Source organism: Haliotis asinina, chromosome 14 (assembly GCF_037392515.1).
Source record: "Haliotis asinina isolate JCU_RB_2024 chromosome 14, JCU_Hal_asi_v2, whole genome shotgun sequence".
Lineage (NCBI taxonomy): Eukaryota > Metazoa > Mollusca > Gastropoda > Lepetellida > Haliotidae > Haliotis > Haliotis asinina.
In genome coordinates this window covers 33,666,948-33,685,658 of record NC_090293.1, presented here as the reverse complement: position 1 = coordinate 33,685,658, position 18,711 = coordinate 33,666,948, and the positions used below count along the sequence as shown (strand labels likewise).

General features: G+C 39.2%; 1 protein-coding gene across 2 annotated transcripts in view; it reads right to left on the bottom strand.

The window, feature by feature from the left end:
• The window catches only part of LOC137262310 (uncharacterized), a 65,478-nt gene that overhangs the window by 12,328 nt on the left and 34,439 nt on the right, over positions 1–18,711 (bottom strand). For both annotated transcript variants that reach the window (XM_067800132.1, XM_067800133.1), the window contains exons 2-4: positions 9,793–9,904; positions 3,298–3,387; positions 1,789–1,941 (exon numbers count right to left, since the gene is read on the bottom strand). In XM_067800132.1, coding sequence (XP_067656233.1) covers positions 1,789–1,941; positions 3,298–3,387; positions 9,793–9,890 — 341 coding nt within the window. In that variant the 5' untranslated portion in view covers positions 9,891–9,904. The remainder of the gene's footprint in view (positions 1–1,788; positions 1,942–3,297; positions 3,388–9,792; positions 9,905–18,711) is intronic.

Sequence of the window (18,711 nt, the reverse complement as noted above, 5' to 3'; positions counted from 1 at the left end):
TAAAGGTTTGCTGGAAAAAATACCCGGCCCAAAAGAACTAGCCACATTTTCCTGTTTAATTGAAGGCGTCCTGTTTTCTGAAGAGCAGGTACTAAACGTGGCACAATCTCCGGCTGCATGATGATTATTTACAGAGACTTAAGAATCACGGCTGGCAATTGACGTTTTTATTCGCCACTGACGTAGACGACTATCACTACTGGATGAAGTGAGGCGAAGTGGGATTTAACCTCGTGGTAAAAATGTGCGTGCATATGTGTGTGGACGTGTGTGCTCCTGTGGAAGTTTGTGTGGATGCGTGTGGGTGTTGTATGTACACATATGCGTGTGTAAGTACGTTACACACTCGCGTGATTGTGTAGGTGTGTATGATATATACGTGAATTATGCATACGTGAGTTCGTCAAGCCGAGGATCCCGGTTCAGTTCCGGGGTAGAATGTGCAGGCCCCTGTAAGTAATGGAAGGAATTACGGCAAATTTAAATCTCAAATGTAAACAAACGCAGCCCACTCGCGAAACAATTGTTGTTTACGTCTGAAATTAGGAAGCCTCCGGGGGCATGACTTATGACGCTGTTTTGCAGTGACGATCTTTTCCTTAAAAAATATTCTATAGCTCCGACAACACCTCACACCTAAACGCATTCAACACAGGTGGTCAAAGATGGATAATTATAAAAATGAAAACAGTAGAAACTAAAAACAAAACCCACCGAGACGGTTGCTCCTTCGAGTGACGCCATGTTTTGATGTGTGAGTTTCAGGACGCGACCGACAAATCACGGAACTGAGCCGAGAAATCTCCGAAGATTGCCGAGCTTGTTTCAAGTATTACCGACATTGTTTCCGATAGGGGCATTGTGTTTCTGTTATTACCGCTAAACTACAATTGTTTCGCGAGTTGGGCTGCGTTTTTTTACGTTTGAGATGCAATTCCTTCAAATTTGCCGTAATTCCTTCCATTACTCAGGGGGGCCTGATGTGTGTCCCCTGCCATGATATTGCTACGGTATTGTTAAAAGCGGTGCAAAACTCACTCACTCAGTCACACTCTCTCTGAAGATACAGTTGAAATGCGTTAGGGAGAAACCTGTGTTGTGCCGTTGTGGTGTGGATTTCTGTGTAGTACCGCGCTGTACTATCGTGCTGAAGTTTCAGCCCCCATACACCATTAGCCTGTCTCTAGTGTCATCTGTTACGTCATACGCATTGTGACGACACAAATACCGCCATTATGCGTACCTTTAATTTTAATTAGACCGAAAGGGCATGTGTACCTGAAGCTTTCAACCAGCGTAAATACCTGGAGTATCTTTTATATGACGAGGAACATTTTTTATGGACAGACAACATCTTTACTGCAGTGGATGCAAATGCAATTATACAAATGATCCATAAAAATGTTCTTCATCACATAAGAAATAGTCCGGCTTCTAAATGCCACTGAAAGAAGGCATTTCTTATTTATATGACGCTTACGCACCAGGAGAAAACATTGTTTATGGATAAATATGTCGCTGCTACACATACACATATCTGCTCACAACTAGTGCTTGTCATACGAGGTTACTAACGGGATCGGCCGACTCATGTTATCCGTATCACAATCACAACTGATGCTCATGATGTCGATCACTGATTGTTTGGTCCAGACGCTCGATAATTTACAGACTGCTAACTGAGGCAAACAAACAAACAAACAAACAAACAAACAAACAAACAAACAAACAAACAAACAAACAAACAAACACACCATACATGCAAAAAAGGACAAATAATGCACCTACCGCTCGGCCTCGTTGTGCATGGCGGGAGTAATGTCTCCGTTCCTCTTGCCAGGGCTGTAGCCGTTGTTGAGCCACTCACGAGACAGCATGCGGTCGTCCATGCTGGCGAGGGCGCAGTGATGGCTGTTAATGCCTATTGCACACGTGCGCTTCCTGCAGCAAAGGAACGCGTATTTCATAATCTAAAACAGTCACAATGAAAACCGTCCAACACATACATCTGTATGTAGCATATTGACGTTTCCGTCGTTGCGTTTGAACTTTGTAAGAAAAGATGTACTACACGAACAGTTTCACCTCTATTTCTATGTTCACAGATCCTTTCATTAATATTTTTGTGTGTGCTTAATTTGGATCAGGCCAACGAGTGATTGACAGCATGAGCCGTCGAGTAACTCGACCGGTGTCCTCGAGATCTGTTAGGCTCATAACGATGAGACAGCTTGTTAAGAGCAATAACAGTCAATAAGACATCGGGTGGTCTAGTCAAACCAATGGGTGATATTAAGAGCATCAGACATGGTGTGGGTGCGATAACATACAACCAACCGTACCATCCAATCCAAAGGACGAATCGTACATAATATACCTGTAAATAACACCAGCATTGAGTCACTTTCGTTTTACGCCGAAATCAGCAACATTCAAGCTATATGGTGGCGGTCTGTAAATAATCGACCAGGCAATCAGGTGATCAACAGCATGACCATCGATCTACGCAACTGCGATTCGATGACGTGTCAGCCAAGTTACCAAACCTGACCGCCCTCGTTCGACTAGCATAGGTTATTGAAGATCAATTCTAACCCGGATCTTCACAGGGCACATACCAACTCTGAAATTCCATGAGCTCTCTTGAAAACTGATCGTATTCCTGAAGGTCATAATACGGTATTGTGAAAATCAATACAACACGACTAAACCTTCTATTGACATTACTGACACTACACCCTCGGATCGGTAACTAACAGCGAATAAACCATTTCAACAACCACTAGAACGTCTCCTGAAAACTCGTCGGTTGTATAACACCGTCTATACCATCAGTGTGCGCTTATGAATCACGATCAATTAGCGATGATAACAGGTCGATATGGTGATTTAACATTTCAATAACCTTTTCAGTAGATTTGAGACTGCACGTACGTTTCCTCAATGGCGAGTATTGAAAAAAAACAGATTTGCTTCCTCTGTGAATGAATGATTTTAGACTGTTCCTCAGACGGTTGTGTTTCATCAAGCACCTGTGGTCGTGTTGGCACAACATATCTCAGCCCGAGGACTAGTGTAAGCATATTCGGCCTTCCACTTGTATCAGCACAAACAACGCTTTGTAGGCGCTCGTTATCATAAACGCCACGAGCTGGAATATTCACTCATACTGTTGAGCCACTATCATATTTTCATGTGTATGTATTGTTCCTTTAATGCGTTGGTTTAATGACTGTGCATGCTGCACCAAGGTGTGATATGGATATGTGATATACGTTATGTTTACTGTGCACTTACTGTTTGCTCTGTAGATCTGTGTCCATCCCGTCCAGAGCTGTCCGTAACGCGCTCATGTCTAATTTGGACGTGTCTCGTTTCTGAAGCTGGCTGAAACAAATAAAGAGCAACAATAATGATATGAAAAACAACAAAAAGAAAACAAACAAAAAACAAAAAGAACAAAAACAAACAAAAAAAACCCACCCCACCCCCTCCACACCCCACACCCCCCAAAAACAAAACAAAAAAAACCATAAAAAAAAACCAAAAAAAAAAACCAAACAAAAAACAAAACAAAAACAAACAAAAAAACAAAAAACTAAAAAACTTGGTGTGTAGTCAAGTCTATAGTGTTCAACACACAAAATCGGAGAGATTTTGGAGGGTGACCGTGACACCCCACACCCCCCAAAAACAAAACAAAAAAACAATAAAAAAAACCCAAAAAACAAACAAAAAACAAAAAACAAAACAAAAATAAACAAAAAAACCAAAAAACTAAAAAACTTGGTGTGTAGTCAAGTCTATAGTGTTCAACACACAAAATCGGAGAGATTTTGGAGGGTGACCGTCTTTGGCAGCAGGACTCCTAAGAGTTGCTAGCAGTTCAGTTCTGCCCCACATCGAAGCACATCTGATACACGTGGTCTATCCTTAGGCTGATTAGGTTCAACTCTACGATGCGTTCTTTACGTTACGATCTGTCGTAATCCCATAGTTTACCTTAGGCCCTTGGAACCATTTCTGGATCGGGACCCAAGACTCGTCACTTCCCACTCAAAATTGTCAAAGAGTGATTTTGCTTCAAATTAACTGTAAATTATGTGATTAGTTTCATGACACTGTTCAACACCTTGTCAGTAGATGCCCATCACAGACACAGTATCTCAAACAACATGATGGTTTGGACCGATTTGTTTTGCAGTCCTCGCCATGCTTGTTTGTTGAACTCCGTAAGAGCATGACTACGTAGAGGAGTCGTAGTCTGTTGAAACCTAACCTATTACACAGCTCATAAAATTGCAAAACATTGCAGTTATGTAAATTGGATTTGATCAGAATGCAAGACACCACTTTTAAGGCGTGTCTACAACATATATCCTACGATTTCCAAGTCACTTTTCTAAATGTGAGTCGAGATATGATATTCAAGTCTACCAGACATAACAATCACCAAATGAAGCGGTCGTCTTTTCTTCGCTTTCAGATCTTATAGCGTTCAATACTGTGTACACACAGCAACATCGTGTTTTGTAATGTTTGTATGCTTTACAGTGCTGGACGTTTCTGTTGAATAAATATTCCTATACGAAGGCCTTCCTACAAGTGTATCCCAATGATGTATTAAAATCTACATCCGTACTGAATGACTAGAAGGTCTAATGAGGTCTGACAGCTGTTCCCAGAGGATTAATACAGTAGTATGGGAAGCAGACCTCTGTCGCCTACTTAGATCGCTTCAGTTTATCTCAAAGTTAGACTAACTATATAGAATTATGCCTAAACATCGGGCAAACGAAATGAAAGTGCGGGTGATACCGCACGCGCAACCACGAGTTCAGATGAAGGTAGATGTGAATATAACAACGTTAGGATTCAAATGAAGAAGTGAATATTTAAACTTAGGTGGTTCAAATGAAGGTGGACATGAACTGAGGTTGGTTTAAAAAAGTCTTGACAGGAACACTTATTCTGAGATGGTTCAAATGAAGGTAGACGGGAACAGTTACTCTGCGATGGTTCAAATGAAAGTAGACAGGAACAGTTACTCTGAGATGATTCAAATGAAAGTAGACAGGAACAGTTACTCTGAGATGGTTCAAATGAAAGTAGACAGAAACAGTTAATCTGAGGTGGTTCAAATGAAGTTAGACATCAACACTGATGCTGAGGTTCATATGGTTCAAATGAAAGTTGACAGGAAACAATTATTCTGAGTGGTTCAAATGAAGGGTAGGTAGACAGGAACAAATATCTTGAGGTGGTTCAAATGAAGGTAGACAGAAACATTTATTCCGAGGTGGTTCAAATGAAGGGTAAGTAGACAGGAACCCATTTTCTGAGGTGGTTCAAATGGAGGTAATCAGGAACGCTTATTCTGAGGTGGTTCAAATGAAGGTAGACAGAAACATTTATTCCGAGGTGGCTCAAATGAAGGGTAAGTAGACAGGGATCCATTTTCTGAGGTGGTTCAAATGGAGGTAATCAGGAACGCTTATTCTGAGGTGGTTCAAATGAAGGGAAGGTTGACAGGAACATGCATTCTGAGGTGGCTCAAATGAAGGGTAAAGTTGACAGGAACATGTATTCTGAGGTGGTTCAAATGAAGATAGACAGGAACACTTGTTCTGAGGTGGTTCAAATGAAGGTACACATGAATATTTACACTCAGGTGGTTCGAATGAAAGGTAAACATCAACACTTACTCTGTTGGTCATATGAAGGTATATGGAAAATGCATGAAATATGTATGAACAGGTATATGAATGCAGGTTTACTTAAGCATGCATAAGTTACACTACTCTCTTGAAGCGACATAGGGTAGCCTAGTAGGTAAAGTGTTCGCTAGTCACGCTCAAGACCTGAGTTCGATTGCCAACATGCGTGCAATGTGTGAAGCCCACTTCTTCTGTCCCTCGCCGTGATTTTGCTGGAATATTGCTAAAAGCGGTGTAAAACTAAACCAACTCACCCACTACTACCAAGCAATTATAGATCTAGGTGTCTGTTGGGCATGATATATCCAGACACTTTCTTATTCAAAAGGAGGATTCAGGTACTGAAAATGTATGTTGTTAACTATATACAGTATCGAAATAACGCCTGACATATCTCGCGATATTTCTAACAGCTGCCGTAAAGTCAGTCAAGACTATATTCAGAGACTCAATAATCAATCATATTTCTCGTTTGATCACATTTATAGTATGTTACCCTCAATATGTTATACTTTGATACTAAGTAGAATTCATTAAAATAGCAAATTCTGCATTCATAACCATTTTGAGGCCATTGACAACGTATTCAGCGGCTAATATTTACACATTTTCATTAGAAATGAATTCATTTCTGAAAATTCACGTTTAAAAAATTCACGTGACGCTTAATATCATCTGATGACGTCTCACAGTGCCACGAGTTTAAAGAGACATTTCTACAATATTGGCTAAATGTTGCACTATAAATGCATAATTAAATTTTGAAATAAAACAGGTTAATTGCTTCTATACGCACCTCCAATTCCCGTTTGCCTATACAACCAGTCGTATTTCCTTCCATCAATTGTACATTACAGCGTTGATGAACACTATTGCGTTTCTAATCTAGAAATGCGCCCTCAGAAGGTTTAAAAGCGCTAAATTGAATTTGAAACAGCACCGAAAGGTTTAAAGTGCTTCATATAACGAGGTTACCACCCAAATGTCAACATCACATCATGGTCATATCGTATATGTGATACGAAGTATGTAAAATTCAAAACTCCCCACACTACATTTTAGAGTCCACGTAAAAGACTCACAAAGAAGGCAATACCAATAAGTAAGTGTCCATAACAAACTCCTAACAGCGACTGATCATGATAACCAATGAAAAAACTCCTAACAACGTGATAATGTGGCGGGGAAATGTAACCCACGTAAACAGAGGGAACAGTGATCGCTATCGAGCACTAAAGCGGCATTTAACTACGGCAGAATATACCGTTGCGTTACACTATATAATACGCGATCCGCACATGTGAGGCTTAGCGATAAGAGACTTCAAGGGCGTCAAGGATTCCTGTTATCTGATCTGTACAAAATAAAAGTCTTTTTACACTTCCGAACAGCTCGATCTTCGCAAAGCTGGTCTGGTATATTCCTAAGTCGCGATATTATGTACTCATCGACTATTTAATGTATCTGATTCAAAAAGCATTTTGTGTCTTATTAGAAGATGCATACGATTTCTTCGTGACCCGAAACCGCCTCTCTGTATGTTATACATTAGTATGTTAATTTTCATGTTATTATCTTAATTTGTTTTATCATAGCATCATCTGGAAACAACTTGTTGCTTTTCAATAAAGAATAGACCAATGCCTCATTTAAACAAGCTCTAAGGTGATCTTAAGGCACGAAGGTAAATTTAGTGCAATGACGATGATGTTGATGATGATGACGAGCTATGGAAGTTAAGGTTAAACTTAATACAAATTGCTTCGTGATTGAACGCGGATGGTAGCCTTAAGGGTAATGCGGTAGATCCTCTCTCCGTAAGTCGGGGTTCGGCTCCCAACATTGGTACACTGTGAAGCACATTTTTTGTTTCATCGAGAAATAGTTGCAAAATGCTTAGAGCTGCACAAACTGAATCCGACGCTCGCTGTATATCATCTATCATAATTAACGCGACTAAATTACAGTCAAACTTAAGAAAAAGAACAAAATAACCAAAACTAAAACAAAACGTAATTAAATGACGTCAAAGATACAAATAAAACACAATCTGGACAATTTAAGAGAAAAAGTTGTAACATAGTCAGAATCAGGACGCTTGATCGATTTCCACATGGTGGGTGCTAAATAAAGCAATTTGTTTCGTCTGTTGTGTCTTGTATCGAGTTTCTCCCTGCAATCTGAAACAATGCGTCGAACATCGAAATAAAGTGATATCCCCCAAGCGGTGTTCGGAACAAGATAATTTTAAGAAAGATATCCCTCTAATGAGACAATGGAGGTTAGTCATGTATCCAAACACACACTAAACACGTTATTCAATCCAGATGTCATTGAGAGGTAATACCGCGATCTGATTGATCGAAATATCAAATTAATCGTTTTTAACCACCAACAAGGAAACATTCTCGTGAAGGATAATAAATTCCTCGATATAATTGCCGTTCCATGACCTCGTACCCAAAACAGCAGGATTTTGTGAGAGGAAGAAAAATAAACTGCCATTCAAGCCTGAGAATTGGTTCCCATGGGTTCCACAATAGAACCGTAATGCAATGAGCGAGAAAAATACATCGCCAAGAGAAACAATGTCAGACATGTCTATTCCAACTGTCGGCAACTACAGTAGTGTGTCTCATTTACATCAGAGCGTCGATAAAGAGAGCTAATATACGTCTTGGACTGTTTGAAGTCCTGGCGGTTATTTGTCTTTGCAGTGAGTTTATGCTTTAGTGACTATTATGCGTGGTACGTGGTCAGAGACATGTTTTTTGGTCTTGGGACCCAACGAATAGATACGCCAAGCGTCCCTATTCTATGAGAAAGGTTGTTAACATGCATTGGATAGAACAGTTACAGACGAGTGGGCTACAATCTCATGACTCACACATGTATATATTTATTTCTATTTTTTATTAATTTTATCTTCTATTTTTCTATGTGATGGTGATAAAAGATAACAAATAGTTTATTATCAGGTACAGTTATTTAGTATAAGTAACCACAGGAGTAAGTGTCCATTGTTTAGTATATTGGACTGCTTATGAAGACACAAATTTGTGTGAGAACTCTTTACAGGAGGCCCGAGCTCATGCTAGTCGCAAACGTTTACAAGTTGGTTGAAACCAAAAGGCATGGGTCTGTTCTATCAAACATAGAAGCATAATCAGGGTGGACAGGGAATAATTCAAACCAGCGATCATATGCTTCTGAAGCGCCGAGGGGACGCAACTCCTCGCGGCAAATTAAGAAATCTTACACTAGTAAGCAAAATAGTATAAAGGTATGTTTTATTTACTTTCCTAGATACCATACTATTCGATTCGATTCGAGTTCATTTTACATGTATGAGTCATGTAACAGACGAAGGCAATGATTACTCGATGCCATTTAGAAAGTGGTCAAATGCAACATATGTCATATTTGGGATTTCACTTTCTTACTAAAGTACAAATTCTAGTACTTTTTTCGGTTGAGTCCCATCCGGGATTCGAACCCGCACCCTCAGAGTCAGGCACCTAATCGCCAGCACACAAAGTCAGCCGCCTAGCCCACTGGAAGTCGCGGTGGCTGAGCGGGCTAGGCGGCTGACTTTGTGTGTTGCAGACGAAGGCAAGATCAGATACCGATGGCAGTTTAAGAAGGGGACAGTGCACAACCATCAGTTGAGATATCCGTACATGATTTAAACAATCTTTAAGCATCTTTCAGCTCTTATGTTTTCAATCAAATTGATGGAAACTGGAAGGTGCCTGAGTGCTTCCAAAATATTGTCAGAGATTAAGAGACCCCGATCTATAGGTAGTTGAGAACCACGTTGTGTTGCTGTGCAATGTCCATAAAAGTTTTGTGTATAAAAACTGATGAAATCAATACGAATTTGGAATGTGTGACAATTTTAAAGGGTTTAACAAATTACAAGAATACACAAAGAACTGTCATTGTGTTGTTAAATTACACAAAGAAATGTCATTATGTTGTATAAATAAATACTCACAGCTCCACAGAGACCTGCTGTCTCTGAATTTAATGTTCTTTAAAAACTGTCACCAGGCAACCAAAAAAGAGAACGTACCTTGTCTGTTCTGTATCTAGTGTTAACGCTGCGACCTGGATGACGAGGAAAAAGACGACAACAACGATGCTGGCGGCGTTTACATTGGTCATTTTCATCTGGGTATGTAGTTCTGTAAAATAATTATTAATAATCTTTCAAATGCTAACATTATCAGAAATATCATGACAAATTTTCAAAGAGGTTAATCTATGATACATCGAAAGGAAAATCCATTGGAGAATCTTGGATCAAGAACTCGATATCACAGTAACCCTCTTCTTGTTGACGTTAATGAAGTACAATAGAATGAAATAAATATATTTTTCAGTCTTAAAAGCGACGCTTAAATATGTTTAGGACCAGCAGTATATTTTAAAAGCATATCCAGTGTAGGATATATATTGTGTAAAATATCAAATTAAATTATTGGTGGTAACACTGTATTTCTAAGTAGGATGGTTTCCTTGTAGAATTTTGTTTAACATATCACAGTTTCGTCGCAGAGAAACAGTTTGTTGACTTAACACTTCGAGGGAATGCAGACATATAAAGAAGAGCGTTTTTATATAGATGTCAACGTCTTTATTATGAGAAACACAACATTTCTGAGTATGTATATCCTTATCCTTCATCAGTCCCCTGTGTCCAGTGGCCAAATCCTCTCTCCTTATTTACCTGCTGAAGAAGTAAAGATATACTCCTAAATGTTGTCTTCCCCACGATAAAGATGCTGACATCCATAAAACCTCTCTTCCATATGTGTACTTGTGGCAATTCTACATGTCATTCAAAGACCTAGTATAGACACAGTTGACAAACATACAGGCACATAATCCATGGTCTTTTGTGTTTCCACTTGAAGGTATCAAGAACAATGTGATTCAAATAAACTGAATTTTTATGTAATACAGTGCCTAGCGTTAAAGTGCAATTGGTTGGAGTCAGTAATCAAATGTTTCCTCTGTGTCATTTCTTGTCATTGCTTTCATATCAAACACACAAGTCCAGACATAAATCCTTTAATGTTCGAAGAGACGACACACCTGCACTTTCTTAAGTTATATTATGTGGATAAAGGATCTTACAAGTTGTGAGAATGCATACCGTATAATCCTGGAACGTATAAGGGAGGTTACTACTCCCACAAATTTGATGTGATGTGCATACGGGACTGGTACATGCGTACCTATGAGAACAAAGGACACACAGAGACACATGCAAGGCAAGCATGTGGTTTGTCTTCCTCATATCCAAGCCCCTCTCATTCAACACTTCCCCGCAAATCTAATTAACCAAACTCTGATTTGTTGGCAGAGACCCTGGCGATCTTTTCTTCTGTGTTCTGATGCCTTCCGGTTACAAATCCCCATAAAGTTGATGACGACTATGCTGGTGTGGCTACCTATCCCGGGATCAATGATTAGTTTATTGTGGGAAGGGTATCCAAGGAAATGAGGCAGGGGCACAATGATAGAATTCAAATGGCTTGTGCATAGGCAGGTGGAACGACACGAGGATAAAGATGATTATATCTTGCTCTGATTGTATCCGATACAACACGCCAACAGCACATCAGCGTGGTGTTGGTGGGTGATGAACTTGGAAGGGATACGAGTTCACTAATGATAGAGATACATTGACACTCTCTGAAGATTTCTCGAGCCACAAGCCACAGACATTATATGTAAATGAACTGTGACAAAGTTCATTTTGGATTTGACGTTAAGGGTAGATGACATTAATGACACTGTTCGTGTATAAGACAGAGTGTAAAAGCTCACATCTGTATGCAATATATTCTCAAAAAAATGTAGGGGAACATCATGTTTAATTTACAATTGAAAACGATTTTGAGATATGTCAGAGCCAATCAGTGTTAATATGATAATACTTTCCTTATGGCCATAATTGTTTGTACAGTAATCGCTCCAGAAAGATGACTGGCACTGACGTCACCTTTGCATATCCACGATTTTCATTTTCTAATTATAGAAAACATGCTAGAAACAAACACTAGCAACTGCATGATGCAAAATGATGTCAAAATTGCGTACATAAGATGCCTGTCCTTGGAAAATTTGTTAGCTTTTATACTTCTTATCCAAGATGAACGTTCAGGTTCCCCTGCTTTTTTCGATGAACATATATAATTCGTTGATCCGTTATTCATCTATCTACTCATGGCGAAAAGTACATACTGGCAGAAATTATCAAAAAATGGTAGAAAATAGGTCGAGTCGAGTTCTGAAATTGAATCCTTGCCAGATTTCCCCCGTTGAGATATTTCACTACAACGTTGAACTTTAAATCTGTGATTAGAATACCGAAACTTGCACATATTGTCAAGGGAATCCAATTCGAAGCATTACAAATAATTTTCAATACAATGAATTTAACAATGTTTTAACGTTAACATAAATTGGGTAGAGTATTATGAATCATTTTCTATTTGAATTTAAACAATATATCAAATGGTTATAATTGGCATCTTTTTGACAATATTCAGTGCATTGATATACCATAGAGGTATCCTGAATAGCCAGTGACAACAGACAAAGATGATGTTATATCACTGAAAACGATCACTTGTATGTTAAATAAAACACAATGTCTGTTCACGCACCATATTAACAAGACAAACAAGACAAAACAGACCAAACTTTAAAGGGTGAGTATCACGCATGCCTTGTCAATAATTCCTCACGGGCATATCAAATTTATTGATTGAAAGTATAACACGGTAGCCCACTCAAATTGCCATCGATAAAAACAACATGTTAGGTTTGCAAAGAGCGAGAAAGAGGAATACCTATCAAATATTCATACAAGTGTGAACTCATTCTCCTCATGACGTCATACTGCAATACTTTTAATGGAATCACTTTAGGGTTTGACGTTTGAAATGTTGGTGATGCTTTCAACTGCACTGTCAAAATATGATTTATTTTATCACCCGCGGAAGTATATGACAAATATTACTATATGTAATTGCTAATAGTGGTTCCTGAAAATTGACACGGACACACGGCCATCGCTGGAGCACTATTACAGAGATCGATCGGTAATCTCAGAGTCAAATGATTTCGCTTTTGAAGTCACTTTCTAACCCGGTAGTATTTACAGAGTGACAAGCGATCACATTATTGACTTCCAGTATGTTTAGTTTTCAGGAAAGGTGTAGCGCATTTCTCTGAAACAACACATTGAACGTGATATTGGTGTTGTCTTACTTATGTTGGCGTTGAACATTAGCTGCAAAGAACTCTGAGACACACATTATGGTGGTGCTAGGTTTCCAGTAGGACAACCAATAACTCAGAAAGTCCGGTGGCCGAGTTAAGAGCCATGACATGTACCTTAAACAACACTCGTGAAAACAATACACACATTACAGTATTATGTTCGGGTTGTGTTGACTCTTCTTTCACGGGAGTTCCATTATTGCTTACTTCCGGAATGCGTGGAGAGAGGTTGTGTACGTATCCTCCAGGTTAACTACAGGTGGAAGGTACTGATACAGTAAACATGGCTGTCCATGTTTAATAATCGTCTTGGTGCATTTTTGTCCAACACCGCACTCAGCAATATTCTATCTATATAGCGGCGTCTGTAAATAATGGACCAGACAAGCAAGTGATCAACAGCATGAGCATAGACCCATGCAACTGGGATACGATAACATGTGGCAACCAATTCAGCGACTGTGACCACCCGATCCCTAAAGTCGCATCTTAGGACAAGCACGGGTTACTGAAGATCAATTCTATCCCAGATCTTCACGGGAAATTTTGGATATGAAGAACTTATCTACAGTTTATCTGATTAGGTTCTTGACATGCATGTAGAAGTTGCTATTTAGGAATATGACAAACAGTTATGGAAGTCATCTTCTTCGTTATTGTTTTCACAACGTTTCTGGGCTATTCCTTGCCCCTTCGTCAGATGGATTCTTCTTTCCTTCTTCCTTCTTGATGATTTTGTATATTCTCGATCATGCCTTCTCACAAATAATAGCCAATGTGACGTTAAATATTAACTCAATCACTTACACAGTATCACAACTAACACCTGCCTATTTCACTTCGTTCTTTACATGCGGTGTGACGCCATCCACGGGTGAGCAGAATACGCACATTGTTTAGCGACCACTCGTATCACCCGTAATCATCACTACACGTACACGATAATGATTCATACACTTATTTTAATGTCACTTCTACAACCTACAATTGACCTTTATGAGTGATGATTATAAAAACGGCAATATCTTTTGATTATTTAAATGAATTTCGTGGTTGTATGATGGTACCAAGTATATAATTTTGTTATGTTTCATAGTAAATCTGGATACTGACATTTCGCTTAGGATCGGGATTACATAACGTTCACCCTGATATAATGAATTCACTTTCATCATGCCTTTAGAGTGAGCACGATTCCAGATATATGGCGGCGGTCTGTAAATAATCGAGTCTGGACCAGACAACCCAGTGATCAAGAACATGAACATCGATCTGCGCAATTGGGAACCGATGACATGTGTCAACCAAGTCGGCGAGCCTTACCTCTTACGACAAGCATAGTCGCCTTTTATGGCAAGTATGGGTCGCTGAAGGCCTATTGTACTCCGGACCTTCACGGGTCAGTACTGAAATTAGTTTTTTCTATCCCGAACCTTCACAAATCTAATGCTTTTAGATATACAATTTTTAATAAATTCTAAAAATTCTATTTATCGTCGATCTCAAAATTCACGTGATGTTCAACATTGCGTAGCCACACTTCGAAAGTGGTTGAGAATAATCACCTGATCAAGAAACTGATTCCAAAGCTTTACCTTTGGCAGTTTCAAGCTCTTTCATAGCTGTTCCATTCATGTTAAGGTGTACATGGCGCAAACATGATTTATATCCATATAGTGTTGTTGATCTTTGTTTAACTTTTAGAGAAAAGAACGATTTGGAGCATTAAACTCAGTTTAGGTCACAAGTTCTTCCAGAGACCTTTTGTCATTTAAATGTATCAATAACCGTTATTTTGCCGCGTCAGCAAAACATGTTTCTGTTAATAGTTGTGTTATCAAACATGGGCCTTCGTTTTTCTTTTTAAAGGAAATAGTCAAACATTTCAATATCACTGGAAATGAAACATCAGAGTGAGCATCCGGGTCCTAGCATGAAAGAAAATCCCGAACCACTTAGCAAGGAATTGTGCCTTAAATAAATAACTAACCTGAACTGCACAAATGTGCTCATGGCAAATCAACATGGCCAGAGAAACAAACTCAGATATGCATCACGTCTATGCTGTCCCTCCATATTCACATGACAATGCAGCATGGCGGATCCATATGCACTTTAAATAGACACATAACTATATTGAATAGAGTATTGGTTCTCCCTGAAACACTTCTGGTGCATTTTACAAATAGCAAATTATTACACGAGGCCTACAGGACGTGCACAGATGAACGATAAAGCAGTTTGTTTTGCATGTAACAGATTTATGATCCTCAGGGATATCAAGTAACTGTTTGGATTTCTGGGAAGGATGTCTGTAGCATGCTTGTTTGTTGTTTAAAGATACCCGTAGCAATGTATCAGCTATATGATGGCGGTCTGCAAATAATCGAGTTGAACCAGACAATCCAGTCACTGATATCATGAGCACCGTGACATGTGCCAACCAAGACAGCGGGCCTGACCACCAGATCCAGATCCTTACAATAATGACACCAGCTGTTCATCATGCCTCACCGTTAGCACCAGTGACGAGTGGTTCAGTTAAAAACATACTGGGTCGATTAAAGGACACTGAAACTTCAAAGAAAGTGCGCCCAAATCTTATATCATAATGTCATTTCTTATAGTGTCACTCAGTAAAACTTGCTTCTACTTGCACCCTATTCTACGTTCATGAATTCATGTATGGTTTTGTGACGCTGAGCTGTTTGTCTGCATACACCAAGTATATGTTGACATTTTAGGTCGCCTGAATTAATGAGTGCGTTTTTTCACGCCATTTTCAGAAAAATTCCAGCAATGCCACGGAGGTAGACACTAGAAATGGACTTCACACATTGTACACATGTGGGGAATCGAACCCGGGCCAAGGCTACTAGGCCACCCTACCGCCCCTCGAATTAATTAACAAATATATGATGAACAATTTGTTGCTCCTCGCTAATGGAATTATGCAGAAAAATATGGCAGCTGTTAATCTCAATTAATAAACCCTCGTCTGCGATGTTCTAGAGTGCCCATTATGCAAATAATGAAATCTTGGTAAAATATATTTCAGTGTTTCCGCAGGGCATAGCAAAAATAAGATCACCAGATAGATGTACTAAAATCAATCTGACGGAAATGCCACTTTTTAGGCATGTTTACTACAATCCATCCTCGATTCCCCGGGGTATTTTATCTCCATTCCACTACAAATACCCTGCACCTGTTTCATCATTACGTCATTGTGAACTGTTCTCCATAGACTAAGTTAAGCTTAGAGGATCAATAAGACTGCACTGAACTCTGGGTGAACATGTACTGGGAACAGTATACTTGATTCCAGAATGTAAGAGAGAGTGGGTGAATTAGTCTGATTTTACGATCCTTTTAGCAATATTCCGGCAACATCACCAGACACCAGAAATGGGCCTCACACATTGTAACCATGTGGGGAATCGAACCTGTTCCTTTGACGTGACGGTTGAACGCTTTACCCACTAGACGTCTCTACAGAAATTACTGCAGTTTGATTTGTCAAACAACTGCAGTCAGATTATTCTCATCAACTATGCATGAAAGACATAGATACACACTTACCTGGAGGACGGTGAATTTGATTGGGCTTCTTCCAAACTTGAAAATTCATTTCAGTGAAATCAATTTTGAAAACAAAGACATATTGCAATGGAAGATGCAATTTCTCAAGCTGAGCAGTGGAAAAAATGAAACCAATAGAATTATAATTAAATTTAAATTTAAAAACAACAACCTTACAACCCAAATGTAACCTGTTAGATGACTGTATCTTCGGGTCATCCTAGCTCCTCCGTCAAATGACATAACTGTCTCAATGGTCACACGTGATTGAAGTCTACCAAAGCTTCCACTGAGTACAAAGACCACGTCACTGACATTATCGGAGATAAAACGATAAATCGCAAAACCTTTAAGCGTTTGTGTCTCAATACGGCTCAATTGTTTATGTGGGGAAAGTCATCAAGATTCCAAAACGCTCTTGTTTGGTTAATCTCCTGGACCGTTCTGTAATAGGCCCCGAGAAATGACACGGCAAAACATAGTGTACAGAATGACATAGTCTGGCAGTAAACCTTCGGGGCGGTGTTTGGTCACTTGGCCACTTTACTCAAAAACTACATGCACAAACGTGTTCTAATTTAGCATGACGGGTTATAATTGTTCTGCCATTGTGAATCTTTCGTTTCTTGAATTATGACTGACTAATAAAAAATTGTTTAACAAAGTAACATTAAAATATTGACATGTTTCACTATTTGCCACCAGGGAGGAGCGCACAGAAGAGGAGCAGAGAGGTGTGCAGTTGAATCATAGACATATTTTGGCTAAAATGAAAACAAAAAAAGAAAAGGTTTATCGATCATGATGAAATCGGACAGGGGTGTCAAATCTGAGTTTTGAACTTGACTTTTGTCTTGTTCTCAGGCAAGCGGCCTTTAGTTAGCGTATGTAACTGTTTGGTCAAATACGACTCTAGGTGTATTCTTCTGTTCACATGGAAAGACGTATAATCTGGAAGTCTGAAAGGTTACCATTTCCGTACATCAAATAATCAGATACCAGAATAATCTTTAAGTTACGGAAACATGTAATGCATATACAAATCTTGTTCCCGCATTATTATCCTTTCGTGTGAGCATGACGTCATCCAGGGATACGTTGACGTCATAATACAACGTCATTACGTCTGAAAATTAAAATTTCAGGACACACTCAGAACTAAGCTCAGTATGCAAAGATCAAACAAATACATGTTTGTAAATAGAAGAGACACATTTCTTTCCATATCCATAAAAGAAAATACACTCTTAGCACCTAAGGGGTCACATCCATGTCTAAAAAAGTATATATACTATAAAGAAACTGTTCAAAAGTATGACTTTTTAACTACATTCAGGGTGTGTGGATGAGGCACAGATTTTCCCGATGAGTACAGCGTGTTACTCCCAAACTTTGTGTACTCGGCAAATAGTGACAAGTGTGTAAAACAAGACTCAAAGATTTAATGTGAGCGAAATTGAGTCAGATTACGGGTGCTATTGTGTGAAGCGTACCTTCATCGGTGCGGTACAGATACCCGGGTTTCAACTAACAACGCATCCTCAAAATTCGGAAAAGGATTACAAAGTTAACTGTAATTCTATACTAACGACTACCCCTTATTACAAACTTAGCCATAGAATACAGCAAATTGTTTCCTGACGTACAAGTGTGTGTGGCCTCTGAACCCATTTGTCTCATTATCAGTCGGCCATATTCTCGGCCATTTTGGATTTCAAAATGGCCTCGTCCACAAAGTTTATTAAACCATTATAATCCGTTTGCCATGAAAAGTAATTCTGTTTGATACAAATAGGTTGGACCTAATGCTGTGACCTCATTCTAGAAAAGATGTAATTGTCTCTTCAGAAAAGGTAAGTCCGCTATACAGTCAAACCATCGTCTGAACACATGTCACGTGGTAACATGCGACTCCCAGAACTCTGTTGTGCAGAGATGTCCCACACAACTAAGCAGTGCAGGTAGGTTTCATCGAGAAATGATATAAGGTAACGATGTGACAGAGATGTAAATATTTTGTATTCTCCTGACGTGGATAATAAAGTAAATAATATATACCAAGATATTAGTGGCGGGGTTCCCAGCACAGGAAGTACCCCTAACGATCCGGGTA